The sequence below is a fragment of the Apus apus genome, chromosome 1 (assembly GCF_020740795.1).
Source record: "Apus apus isolate bApuApu2 chromosome 1, bApuApu2.pri.cur, whole genome shotgun sequence".
NCBI lineage: Eukaryota > Metazoa > Chordata > Aves > Apodiformes > Apodidae > Apus > Apus apus.
In genome coordinates, this window is record NC_067282.1 from 136,140,563 (window position 1) to 136,154,784 (window position 14,222).

The window sequence follows — 14,222 nt, forward strand, 5'->3', positions numbered from 1 at the left end:
TTGCCTGCTTGTGATGCAAAGTTCTTTACTGGGTAAACTGGGTGTCCCATGAAATGCCAGCCAAAAAACCCCACCCCTTCAATTGTGGTCCAACTTAAAAAACATCTATTTCGAAAAATTTTCCCTTTAAATAATCCAAGCTGCTGCAGGAATAGACACAAAACTAACATATCGGCCAAGGAGGGATGTGGCGACAGCTAGATAGTTAGAACAAGTATGGGAAGGTGTTGTAGGGAAGCACCAGCAGCTGAGGAGAAAGCAAGGCAGGTCTCTCCAAAGAGGCAATGCTTACTCCACATTCACTCAAGGGACCTGGCCATTATTAGGGAGAGGAAGAGTGGGCCTTCTGAGGCCAGCTCGCGTTTATAAGATGATCACTAAGGGCCTCGCACTGGAAGGTGATAGTCTCCACAGTGAGCAACACTTGTGAAAAGCAGAACCTTTAAAGGAAGGTGGATAAAATTGGGAAAAGGCAGACTTAAAAAGGAAGCATGCATTATTTAAAAATAAATAAACAGCAAGCAAGCAACATGAGCATTTGAGAAAATCCTCTACAGGATGCCTTTATATGGCATCTAAGCCTTGGAAACCTGTCTGCAGTAATGAAAGAAGAATTATTCGAGGCCATAGAAATTCCTTTTGCATCAAGAACACTAGCTGTGTTATACCACTGTTTGTTTCCCTGAGAAGCTTCAGGGTCCCAGCAAGGCTAGAGGTTTAAAATTCATGCTCCTTTTGTTTCCTTGCTGCATGAAGTAATTCCATTGCAGTAATACTCTTCAGAACATGCTGCACATTGTAATGTCATCAGCAGTGTGTCCATCTGCACTGAAAAGCCTTGCCACAGGAGACAGGGCAGAGTCTCTTGAGATGAACATTCTTATTAAGAATGAAACCCTCCCCTGTTCCCCTGCCTGCCTGTGCCCTGGCTGTACAGTAAGCCTTGCACAGTACAATGATCCTGAAAGACTTTCCTCTGCCAAACAGCTTTACATTTGTTTGGAATTGCTTGCTGCATTTTCAGATACTTCCTGCCTGCCATTGGAGCGAGGCCTCCCTCCTCACAGGCCTTATTTCTGAGTTTCTGAAACAAGTAGAAGTTGTTGCAGCTGAAGATATAGCTCGCTCTTAAAGTAGGGAGCGGATCTAATTTGCATTTTATTTCTAATTCAATAGGAAGGCTTTTGTTTTTTGGAGTCAGCATTTCTCTAACAAGATTCAGCACACTTAAATTGCTTTTAATATTTAACACTAGGAACACTTTGCACTTAAATGGTGCTTTTCAGACTGCTTTCCAAATATTAAATAATTTAAGAATAGTATTTTTCCACTTCTATAGGATGTCCACTCCACAGGATCTCAAAGCAGCACTGAGATACTAATGTATTAGGGCTCTCAGCAGTCCAGTCAGGTGAGCTTGCCACACCACCATTAAAGATGAGGACACTGAGGCATAAAGTATTAAATTCAAAACCTGCAAAAAATGCCCAATCCCTCCCATTGTGATACCTTTGGATAGGCCTTCAGAATGTCCCAGCAGCTGGCACAGCCACAGCTTTTGTAAGCCAGATCACTTATTTTGGTGCCCAGGCAAGAGCTGGAATGGTGTTTGGAAGTTTAGCTCTAAATGACCTGTACTGGGCAATGCAGCAGATGGGAAACTAAAACCAGGAATGCAACTGTGGTGTTGTGACTGCCAGCATCAAACGCTGACCCCACTGCAGACATCGGTGACTCTGTCAGTAACTTCTATAAAGATTTCACCCCAGTTTCTGTGTTCTAATGCCCCAGTGCAAATTATCTTCAGAAATGACTTGATTTCAATGTCAGCCTTGTTTGGAAAGCTAAATAATATGCAGAATGTTACAAGGTTATTTTTTTTTCCCATGATGAAGCATGCATGTTAACCAGATAAGCAGTATTTTGGGGGCTCTGTTGCCACCTATTCTTTTTCCAGAAGGCCCCCCTCCTCTTTTTCTAATCTCTTGATGCCAAATGTTGGCTGACTTCCCTGTGTTTGTTTCAGTGCTTACCATTGGGATCACTGGACCTGCCAGCACCACAGGGTTAAGCAGCTCAAATTTCTCTGCTGAGCGGCTTATTATAACAATGCACACTGTAGCTGTTTAAAACACAGTCTGATGACACTTTACAGTTGCTGGACAGATATTCTCTCCTTTATTGCTACTTCTAGCCATTAATTAAAGAGATGTGCAACTCAGTTAATATTAAAATGATTCCAAATTCAGATGAAACAGAACGCAAATTCCATTACTTCTGAGGGTTATTCTTAATGCTGGTTTTCCCTTTTTTCAAGACCGCTGTCTAGCTTTTAATTTTCTGGAGTGAATACAGAAATATTGCGGAATATTTGGTTATTTATAATTCTTTGATCTGCTGTAACCAAAACCAAGGAGTCTTTGCAGAAGGAAAATACACGCTAGTTTTCTAGGAGATTTTAATCTAACCATATCAAGCTGTTTATCAGAACCAGTCTTCTTGACATTTATGCTCAACACAAAGCATTTAGCATACTGTACTGGAAGACACTCACTACTATGACAAATGCTGTGACGATGAACAATGAAGACAACTTCATGCCTGATATGAATTAAGTGAGCCAAGTCTATATTCCAGCTGAAGTTCAGTATGCTCAGCAGTCCTTTTGCAGACCACTTCGCCACAGATCATGCTGAATGCAAACTTGTATTTTTGGCTTTTTGGGTCAGAAGGTACTACCAAAGATTCATTCAGATATACTCTCAGAGGCCTCATAATAAAGTAATACTTATAAGGTTTTAATAGAAGACTTATGTTTCACTGGAAAATCTTCAGGGTTTTTTTTTCTTTTGCATGATCAGAGTGGAAATGAGACAGTTGGCCACAGCTATAAGATGAGTACACAGCACAGCCAACACAAAAATCCCTAACTGCCCAACTTCCTCCTGGAACACGTTGTTTCAAAGCAAACGCTTCATATTCTGTTAGCAATAGAGGATGTTCTTGCCAATAAAATATAACATCTACCACACTGAATTAAGAATTCTCCATGAAATTTTTTGTTGTTTTTTTTTGCTGAAACAAGTAGTAGTTTTTAAAGGTCCCATACCCAACATTAAAATACTGCCTCATCTCCTGGCGTCTGTTGCGCATGATGGCCTTGTACTCGCCAATGCGTAACTTTTTGCCATCTACGAGGCAAGTACGCTTCGGCCTGGGCTTGTATTTGTAGTCTGGGTATTTCTCCAGGTGCTGTTTGCTGAGTCGGGCCTGCTCCTCATAGTATGGCTGCTTCTCTAGGTTTGTCATAGCTTTCCAGCGAGATCCTGTCACCAGAAAAAAAAAAAAAATAATAAAAAATAATAATAAATGAGATTCTACTCATACACAAACACTGAAAGGCAGAGAAACAAGTAGGTCACCCAGAACAAGATACCTACGGTCATTTTGCTTTGGGCTGGGAAGCTGTCAGAGCTTCTAGACAGGGGTCGGGTCTTGTTTGTATTTGGCTGGTAAACCTCTTGGGTATGGCCAAGAGGCAGAGAAAGATGATACTACAAGTTTTGTCTCAGTATTTTACGTAAACTTATCTACATTCTAATGTTTTTCAGGTGGGAAATAAAACCATCATCCTGATAACGAGCAATCCCTGACACTTTTTATGGAAAACAAGCAGTGCATTGTAGCGGAATGGCCAAAGACCCTTTAGATACAGAGGAGCCTGCTCTGCCACGTTCCCCCCACTTTCCTTCAACCATGGGCCTGTTTTCACCTCCTGTTCTAGCAGAGGCACCACTCCCGTGTGCTGCCATCTAGTCACTGTGCTCCACCAGAGAGGGATCAAGGCATCAACTCTGGATATGCACGTGTCTACAGCTTAGTCTTTCATGATAAACACCGTATCTTTCCAGCTTCCGGTTTTGTGAGAAGCAGAATATGAACTGATCATTAATGCTATGCTGCTGGGTACAGGAGCCTGCAAAGACCCTGAAGCAATGCCTCTAAAAGCTATAAACTATCCCATATGTCTCAGTGGGGTTTTAACTCCAAGACCAAGTCCTGGTGAACACTGCCAGAACCATCTTCAAGAATTTAGTATGTGTTATGAAGGGAAGAGCAGTGGGATACTGGCACACCTCTTCACAGAGCCACACTATGGCTTCATTGCTGGCAAGCTTGTTTCTGACACTCTGCCTATGTTAGTGTGGATATTGAGCGAGGGAAATAATGAAGACTTTAAAATTGTTTTCAAATACCTCCTGAAATTCATAAATTATTATTTCTTAAAGGACATAATATGGAAGCAGAAAAGTAAAAATTCTTGAAGCAGTTATCCTGTTTTATTTTTCCATGAACTACAGAAGGGCTTCAGGGCAAGACAGATTTCAAAAAACAGAAATGGTCCAAGCCGTGAAACATGTGGCCTAGAAGGAAAACGTTATTGGAAAATAGTCAATTTCCCCACTGGAAAAAAAAAAGCTTGGACAGTTTCTCAGTTTAATAGCTTCATAATGTCATATGTCATACTCGACTTCCTCTTGTTCTTTATTTTTTATGGTTACTCATACCGTACTGAGTTCATGCTATTACTCAGGCTGGTCTTAGCTCAGTGTGCCCCCAAGATTGGCAATATTGAGAGTGCAGTTATCCCTTCCCAGGAAGGAAAACAGTTTGGTTCCCTCTGGAAAGGCCCCTTCTCATTATTGACACCATTTTCCCCATCTTCTCTGAGTCTTTATTCCAAGCGGCAGTTTGGGTTTCTGAAATGAAGGGCGAACAGGCTGGTACAGCCTGACCTCAAACCTAGAGATAACCCATTTGGAAATATACTGATGTCTTTGTTCTGCAGAGGAGCAATGGACAGCCCTTTCCTAGTAAACATTACTTTGGAGTCAAACCCATAATTTTTCATGATGTTTACAACACATAGAGATCCTTCAGCTAGATCTGGAATGGGAAACAGCTTAATAATATAATTAACTTAGGTGCAGCACCATATTAGCATGACTAAATAGCTTCTAGAACTTGGACTAGAACTCCCCCTTGGCACTTTGTATGCCACACAGAGCTAGTGTCTGCGCATGGGGATCTGTGGCAGGGGTCTGCGCTACACAGGGCAGAAAACCTCTGTGGTCAGAGTCCTGGTCAGCAGCCTTGTCTCCTGCAGAGAAATTGCTCCAAGCTTATTCTGGCAAAGAGAGTGGCTAGAAAAAGCTACACCAACTTTCCACACATGCCTCCTAGGTTTTGGGCTAAATGACACAGTGATAAACATGTGGAGAGTGCCAAAACACTTAACACCCACTAATGCTGTGTAAGATGGAAACATAGGTACTGCCCCTGTTGAATAATGTTAAGAATTCAGGGTAAAGCCTATGTAAGAGCCCTATTGGAAGATGCGCAGATGTAGGTCTACTTTCAAAATTCTACCTCATAGACACTGCACACTGGTGTTTTAGCTATTGAAGAAAATAATAAAAACTAGTCTAAACCTAGAGTCCTCTCATCACACGCCTGCTGTAATCCCAGAAAAACAGCCCCAGTCCCATTTGCTTCTGATGCTTTTATTTGTTTCAGCCTTTATTTATGAATAATAAAGTTGAAAACCTCAGTCTTTACACAAATCCTGACGTCTGCTTTGCAAACTGTGAGGGGACCTGCAGTGTAGAAGTCAGATACATTCTGAGGCCGATGGATAGACAGAAAGGTAGAAATTAGAATACATTGTTGCAAAATTGCTGTGAAAATATTATATCGCAGCACAATTATCCTCCTAGCTCACTTGCTATAATCATACAGTCAGATCTGGACAGGCAAGTTCCTACCCCATCATGTGAAAAGATCTGTAAATAGTGGGTGAAGCTAGGCAAACACGTAAGTCTTTGCAGGATCAGGGCCATAAAAAACTGAAATTTTTATGCATAATATTTGTACATACAGTTACACATACAATATTTATATATAAATGTCATTTGTTATGTTTTTCCTTTCTAAGCTGCAAACTCAATACAAGAAAAATCCTGGCATTGTCACCGCTCTTCCTAGAAAATTTTTAATAGCTGCCTTCTGCAGTGATATCTCCTCTTAATATGACTTTACCATTTTTACAAAATATACTAAATATAACTGACTAGTACGTTTTCAAGTATCATAAATAATTAAACAAACAATCCTGTCAAAAGAAATTTAGAAAAAGGGCACATTTCTGATGATAAACCCGTGTTTTTTACATTTTATAATTTTCACTTATTTTTTAGTAATAGATACAAAATCCAAACAGCTCTCTGATTGGTCTTAATTAATTATGAAAATTTGAAGAAAACATAACTCTGATCTTTGAACTTCCACCCACAGGCAAGCTAGGCTATGAATGAGTATCATCAATCAACCTACTAAAACTGGTTGAAAGTACCTCGTGTTTGGACAAAATGTATTAGTAATAGCTTTATCTGCCATTTTTTTAATGTGTCAATTAATACACAGAGGCACACACGGGCACTTACGCACAGCGCTAAGCTCAAGCCCAAGCAAGGTGTGATTGAAGAATCTTGAAAAATCTTTCTTTTTAAAGGAAGATTTACAATCTTGAGTGAGCTTTCTGCTCACCACCAGTGTTAGAAATCTTTGAGTGGGTCAAGTATGCAAGGCTTTTCTCCTTGACTATAAAAACCAGAGCTCTTTCCCCTTGCTGCATTGTATACATAATGGCAAGCAGGATTCTCACACAATTCTCCCTGACCTGGTGGCTGAGGTATTTAGAAAAGAAATGAGAAAATGTTAAGCCTTTGCAGCACCAAACACAGCTCCTGCCCCCAAACTGAGCTCAGGCAGGTGGAGCAGTCCCAGCAAAATGCCTGTGAACATGACTGTAGAGGTCAGCTCTCCAAGCCCAGGGCAGACAGGAGATGTCCCCATGTGTGCCCCGGCACTTGTGCCCGAGCACACACGTGCAGGCACCAGGTGGGGTTGGGAGCTCTGCTTATCGCTGCTTTTAAGCCAAGTTTCTCTGACAAGAATTTTCAGCTGTTTCTAATATTGTCTAATTTATAGTCCATTAGGCTGACATTTTTCAATCTAAGTATCTGAATCCGGTTGATTTTACATTTAAAAAATAACCTCATCTACACAAACACTCATATCGTTATGTGTATAGGCTTGTATTCACACACCTTCAGATCCATGAGAGAATTTCTGAAGGTAGTATCTAACTTCATGTTTTCTTAATCTCTTTATGTAGATTTCTCAGTGAAATTAATTAAAATATTTACAAAAATATCTAAACAATGCATTCTTAAATCGTGAGGGTCCAGCAGACCCATTTTAGCAATATTTTAACATTTACTAAAAAAAAATAATAATTATCCACAAGTTTAAGTTGCAATGAACAGATGGATGACAAACGTATGCACAGATGAATTTAGTGACAAATCCATGTATCTCATTTTTATGCCCAAAACATAATACCACTGTGTCAAACATAATCCCTAGAGAATTCTAATACTGGGAAGGGCACCTTTTCTCATTTTACTATAAAAATGACCCTCAACCAGTGACAACTCCATCTAAGCCACTCCCCGTGACAACAAGCTCTCTGACCTTGATGTCTGGCAGTGCTGCAAAAAAAATGGTACGGGAAAATTGTGGCTTTCTAATAGAGAGACCCTAATACCTGGCTGAACTGTAAGCTTCTAGTTGCTCACCCTATGCCAGTTAACAGGGAGCTCCCTGCTGACTTCAAAAGACTGGCCTTTTGCAGCTGAGGGAAGACCTTTGTAATGTTTCTGTCAAGAATGAAGATGTCAGGACAACCCTTTCCATTGCACAGGTGGAATAAAAAAGTTAAATTTGATGCTGGAAAGAAATAGAAACATCATCTCTTACTGCTTCAGACCTTGTTTTTCCCCATATCTGGCAGCAAAACAGAAAGAGTTTGGAGTCAGCTATACTGTCTGTCACCTCAAGGATCTGTAATGAATTTGCACATTTTGCTCCAACTACTGTATATCTAATCAGAAAAAGATGTCCCCATATCTCCCTGATCTAGTGCCAAATAGTAAAAGGTGATTCCTTATGTTAACAATTTCAGCAGAATGGCTTATTAAAACCAGATTTTAGGGTATTATAAAATGCTTAGAAGCCCTTTAAAATGTCAACCAGAATCCCCAGAGACTGCGTAAAATGTCAGCCCAGCTCAAGCGCCTGTTTTAAGCAGAATGAATTAGCAGCGTGCTGTCGGAGGTTATTATCCAAAACAATCAGTTAAGAGTGAAAACATCAAGCTCTCTTTGTACTTTTTATATGAAAAGGGCCATTCAGAATGATCGTGTAGATTTCTGAAGCTGATTATTTAAAAAAAGGTTTAACCAGGTCTACTCTCAACTTAGAAACAGACCAAAACTATTACTGCCCTGTCCTCAGTCTAATCACATCATACACCTCTGACCAGTATAATCCCTTTTAACCAGTATAAGGTTATTTTACCATTAACATAACCAATTTAGTCTTCTAATCCTGTTCCCATAACTAATCTAATCATCTTGTACAACCCTTTTAATCATAGGTTAATATTGTCACATCTGCCATCCACAGCCAATACATTCTACCTCTCCGACCAATTTATCTCATTTCCACTTGCCCCCTGCTAGCTTTTCATAATATCACTCAAATCAAACTAAACTTCAAACCTCTGACCAGTCTAAAGGCATATTTACCAGCCCTGCAGCTGGTTAATGCTGCCATTACAATTGTGCTATAAACTCTCGAGTAGTCTGCAAAACAAAGAGGTTTTACCCATTGGCCTGAGGGATGTTTAGTTCCTGCAATACAGTTTTTACCAGTAAAAATGCAGTAACTCCAATTTGGTCACAGATTATTATTTTTTTTCTGCAGAAGAGTAATTAATTAGCCTCAGAGATCCTCATTATTCACCTTCTGTATCATTCAGTGTGTCCTAGCGGAATAACTGAGGACAGAATGTGGACCTAGGCATTTGAGCAAGTAGTGAAAAGTTGGAAGACTATGGCATGAAATTCAGTAGATGATGTTCATGATAAATATTGCTTGGGATGTGAACAGTAGAGGATACGTAAATTAGTTCTGATGTTTCTTTTTTTATTTCAGGATTCTTTTCAGAATATTTAGAAAAAAAGCAGCTTGTGATAGAGATCATGTACTAAAGGCAAATTTAATAGAACAGGAAGGTAATAAAAAATGCTTAAAATTGTCAGTGTCTAAAATAAAAGGATGCATTTTAGGATCTTTTCCCTATGGCCATTGGTTTGAACAGAAAGTGCTAAGGCACAAATCAAATGCTGTGGTGTGCTCCCCCACAGAATCTAGTCATATGAGATATGTAGGCAAATAAATGATAGCAGTCATTTTGTGCTTCTTTAGCAACCTAATGAAATGAACTGATTTTGTCTATTCAGTTCATGTTTTTGTAACAAAATGGCCACCACAATCTCAGTAGTTACAAAGACACAAGACCATTTTATGTTATAGATAATGTATATTGCTGGGCAGCACAGTGGAAGCTGCTGTCGTCCTTGGTGCAAGGCACCAAGTAGTAAGATAGATGATGTAGAGACAGTAATTCTGTTGCGTCAGGTGCTCAGCTCCATTCAGTAAATTTTTTTTTCAGTTTTGCTACTGAAAGAACAGTGCTCAATCATTCTTACCTAGTATCTTGCTGATATTGGAGTTGTGCATGTCAGGGAAGGCTTGAAGGATCTTCCTCCTTTCATCTTTAGCCCACACCATGAATGCGTTCATTGGACGTTTGATATGGGGCTCATTGCTGCCACGTCCTCTGGATTCCCGATAAATTCTAGACTCTGAAACTCCTGCGCTTCCTGAAACAAAGGAGAAGAACATTCCCAGCCTTTGCTTCATTACGCAGCTTCCTCTGCCATCAGTAACCTATGTCACGTTACATTCACTAAGTCAGTGATCCCAATAGGTTAAAGTGTTTCTTTTTTGTACTTAAAGCAGTAAGAAATACCATACGCTGGTTTGTTTTTGGGTATTCTTTTGATTCAGTATCACTTAGCATAGACTTGATGAGGAGTTTCAATTGTTTTTTTCCAACACAAAGCACTGAACAGCTTTTCTAAAACGTCTTTTACTATTATCACTGTAAACCCAACGCTTATCCATGTAGGTTTTCTTTTTACTTTCTTCCTTTCTTCCTTACAGAATGCTGGTCATGTTACCTATATTCTGCCGTTTTTTGTGATGGGAAGGGGGCAATAAATGGCAACATCAGGACTTTTTCTTAAGCACGTCTCTGACTAGTGAATCAACATGTACAAATCTTCCTAGTTCTGCGTTTACCACTCCATAACAACATAAGCAACAGCAGAGAAAGAATTAATATTACACTTGCTTCATCAAACCAAAAAAATTCTTACAGATGCAGAGTGTGCATCATCTATGGATGACCAGGTCTGCAATTCATGGACTCACTGTGTGATCTCATTTATCCCACATCCATTTGCCTCCTTTATTCCCTTTTACCATCAGATATAAATTCTTGGTCCAGTCTTGGGAAATGCAGTGTATGAAAGAGATGGCTAAAAATCACCTCCAGACTTAAACCACCACTCGATGAATCATTTTTTCCTGCCTTGTTTCATAGTCACTTACTGCTAACTGCTCTTACTCCTCACAGGCCTCCAACGCACTTGGATTCTCCTCCAGATCCCATTGACATGTACATGCAAACGTGGAAATAAGGATAAGCCATTTGTACTGACCGTCAGAATCTCCACTCATGTTGAAATCCATCATTGTGTGGCTAAACTTCCCGTCCTCACTCTGTTTTACTGCCAGTTGTTGAGTCAGGGTCTCCAGTGTTGTTTTGTCCTATATGGGTAAGATGACGGGATTTGCATCAGCAAAAAAAATTAAACACTATCACTGGAAAGCGCATGTGTAATTTAGAAGGTTGATAAGGAAGTTGGATAACAATTCACAACATTTTACTGAGTCAGGTATTTAACAATACATAGTATTATTTTTTTTCTGGAAAGGATATGTTTGCAGACTCTATTCAGTCCTTCTCAAAACATGCTTATTAGCTAGTGATGAGCAAACTTCATAGTGTTGAAAAGATTGGTTTAGTTAGGCACAGTAAAATTGGCTGCACATCTGAGGAATGCTTCAGTTCTCTATGTCCCCAGGACTGCAGAGCTGGACTGGAAGTTTAGATGATACACACTCTTTTGCAATGTATTTACTGTTTTACTCTATTCCCAGCCTGCAATCAAAGCGTGGACACATGGCTGACTCTGCCCTTTTTCTTTTTTAAAAGGCAATATTTTAGGAAGCAGCCCACAGGGGACACCTCTCCACTCTCCACTCTCCCCCCACCCACCCCCGGCAGTTCAAAGTTATTCAGACCTTCGGAAAGGGTCAGCCTGATTCAAGCATGATACTTGGGCAGCAGTTTGTGTTCTCATCCAGACTGTTTTGCCCAACCCTACTAACACCCCGTCCATCATTCATCCAGTCAGAACTATCTGTGAACCCTGGATTGCAACAGGCTAGTGCATGCTGCCAATTCATCTGTCAGGCTGCAGTGGTGTCTAAAGGCATTGCCAGAACAACATGCCAGGGCCATTAATTCCAATGTTCTCTGCAAAACACCTCACTTCCCCCCCCCCCAAATTGTTTGATTTCACAAATACAAAGGTGTTCCATTTTCCAACTGTTTTTGTTTTCCCAATGAATTTTACTCATAAACATTCTATCTTGCTGACAATCATATGTTTAAAAATAAATCTTTCAGGAAAGTAATAGTAACATTTCAAAATGTTAGGCACTGTGCCTTTTGCAAAGCTAAGAAAATGACATGATACGGAATGATAATAAAGTGGCTCCAGTTGAAAAAATTCTTTTGAGCTTCTTCCTGAAAGAAAGACTGGTGTTTTGTTACTCTATTCCACTCCTGACGATTGTGAAAGATCAACAAACTAAAAAAAACTTCCAGATTTCACATGGCAACCAAAGACTTTACAACTGTTCTATGTAGCCTAATAATGTCACTGGATTGTATTATAGAAGAAAACAGAAAAGAGAACAATACGAATACAGAAACGCTTTCTGCGATGTGATGTCCCTGCATCTGCAATTCAAAAAACAGTTCAAATTCGTGTAAGCTATTTCACATAGATTTTTTGGAGAGAGTTTGAAAGGAAGCTAATCAGCTCAACTTCGTATACTCACAAAGTTTAGGGAATGTGAGGTTGACTTGTCTTCTCCTCACATTCATTTCCATTGTGGATTCCTTTCACACTCCTGGTGCTCTGTCTATACGAAGGCACATCAGCACCGCAAGAGTGCAAGAGGAGTTACCCATTCAGTTTTTGCAGGAAAAGCTCATGCAGCAGAGTCAGGCTATCACAAGCAAAAGGGCTTCTGTAACATTTCCAGGCACAGCAGATCCAGAAAGCTTGGAGAAGCTTTGAATAACACCTGAACTATTCAGGCATTTAGCTTTACCAAACTCTTTGATCTACCGGTTTTAAATCAGCTCTCATTTCCAAAGCAGCCCATCAGCAGACAGACATTCAGGAATAAGTTGACTCTGTATTTCTTCCAAATGGATTTCAGCTATATAATGCCAGTCAACAGTTTTCCCTCAAAAAAACTCTCTATTTACTGTCAACTTCATGATGATTCAAAAACATTTCTATCAGAAATCCCTTAAAAATGCTGCCACCAACCTAAAATACAACAGAACATCTCCTCTGGCTGGGTGTATTACAGGGGAGGGGAGTTATTCTGTTGCAGACTTTTCTTGAATCATGCATAAACCTCTTAGAGAAACAGAGCAGAGAGCGCAAAGGGCACAGGCTTAACAGCTCTTCCTTTATGCAGCAAACGCAGCTGTTGAAGTCAGAGGCAGTTACATTCAGAACCACACTCTGCTGACATGATCTGATTGGGTCTTAAGGTCAGCAAATACTCCGGCATGCTGTCTGCAAGGTACACACCGGGCACAGCACATTTATCAGAGTGAGACCTCACAAGACTACAGATGCTCTCCTGCTATCCATCTTGGGCAAAGTTTTGCATTTTGAGGTATGGTCACATCGGGTGATGTGAGGGAGCGCAGGCGTGACTGAAGAGGGGCTGCAAAGGAATGCCAGATGAGTGCTGAGCTGCTGGGCTGCACTGCCAGCCACAGTGCTTGGAGGGGGCTCTCTGGACAGCCAAAACATGGGACACAGTGGAAACCACCCTTTCAACATTGTGACAACTTGCTCCCTGCTATTTAAACATAGAGAATGATAATATAATTCAATCAGCAACAATAAGGTGACAGTTGAAAAGGACTTCTGCACCACGTTGCTCTTGAAACAGAGGATGTCAAAACAGTCAGCTGTACTTTTCTGTGTTCATGTGCAGAAATTTCTCAGTTTAAAAAGTACTCAGGCAAGAGTAAGTCTAAGGCCTGCTCTTTCCTAAGCCTCTGCAACAGCATCAGGAGAGTGGAAAGAGATCAGGGACACCCTGGCAGGATGTGAAAGCCTGGCTGTATGTAAGCAGCATTCCTATTTCCTGTCCTACGCTCTTCCCATTAAACACATGGCAGCTGATTTTCCCCAATCCAGACATAAAGAAATGCCTTTAGAATTACAAAATATTTCAAAGGGGCTAAGCAGCATTCCCATGTTGTTTTGCCTGAAAGCATTCAGTTGATGACACGCTGGAGTTTTTGGGGTTTTTTTTGGGTTTTGTTTGTTTGTTTGTTTGTTTTGATGGGAGCATGTTTTTACCTTTCCTACAGAGTTCATGGGCAAAGTATTTATGGGACCTCTGATGAAACAAAGAGAAAAAATAATTTCTTCCTTGACCCTAAAGAAACCGGCAACCTGCTGACATTGCCAGCCCAGTGGCCTCTCACAGAACCTACTTAAGAACTTCAGAAAAGAGATCCACAACGGTTTCAAGATTATGTAAAAGGAGGATCTATTTATCACCATTATCTTAATTCCACAGCAAATTACACATTTTTAAAACTGCCACCACTCTGCTATGTTGGATTAGCTGTGTCCTCAGTAGCAAGCTGTGGTACCATCCAGTGAGAAAAGTTGCAGTACATGCACATGAGGTTGAGCAGCACACTTGAATGAAGTAGTTGTGAGACAGCACTGCAACTCCGGAGGCAGTAGCACATTCCTGCACACTAAACTGGACGATGCCTTAAACTTATTTTA

At 40.4% G+C, this 14,222-nt stretch overlaps 1 protein-coding gene across 8 annotated transcripts in view; it reads right to left on the bottom strand.

Annotated features, from left to right (window-relative positions):
- Positions 1-14,222, bottom strand: part of SOX5 (SRY-box transcription factor 5) — a 631,122-nt gene that overhangs the window by 6,098 nt on the left and 610,802 nt on the right. For all 8 annotated transcript variants that reach the window (XM_051632715.1, XM_051632706.1, XM_051632698.1 and 5 more), the window contains 3 exons: positions 10,755-10,863; positions 9,678-9,851; positions 3,110-3,326 (listed from right to left, as the gene is read on the bottom strand). In XM_051632715.1, coding sequence (XP_051488675.1) covers positions 3,110-3,326; positions 9,678-9,851; positions 10,755-10,863 — 500 coding nt within the window. The remainder of the gene's footprint in view (positions 1-3,109; positions 3,327-9,677; positions 9,852-10,754; positions 10,864-14,222) is intronic.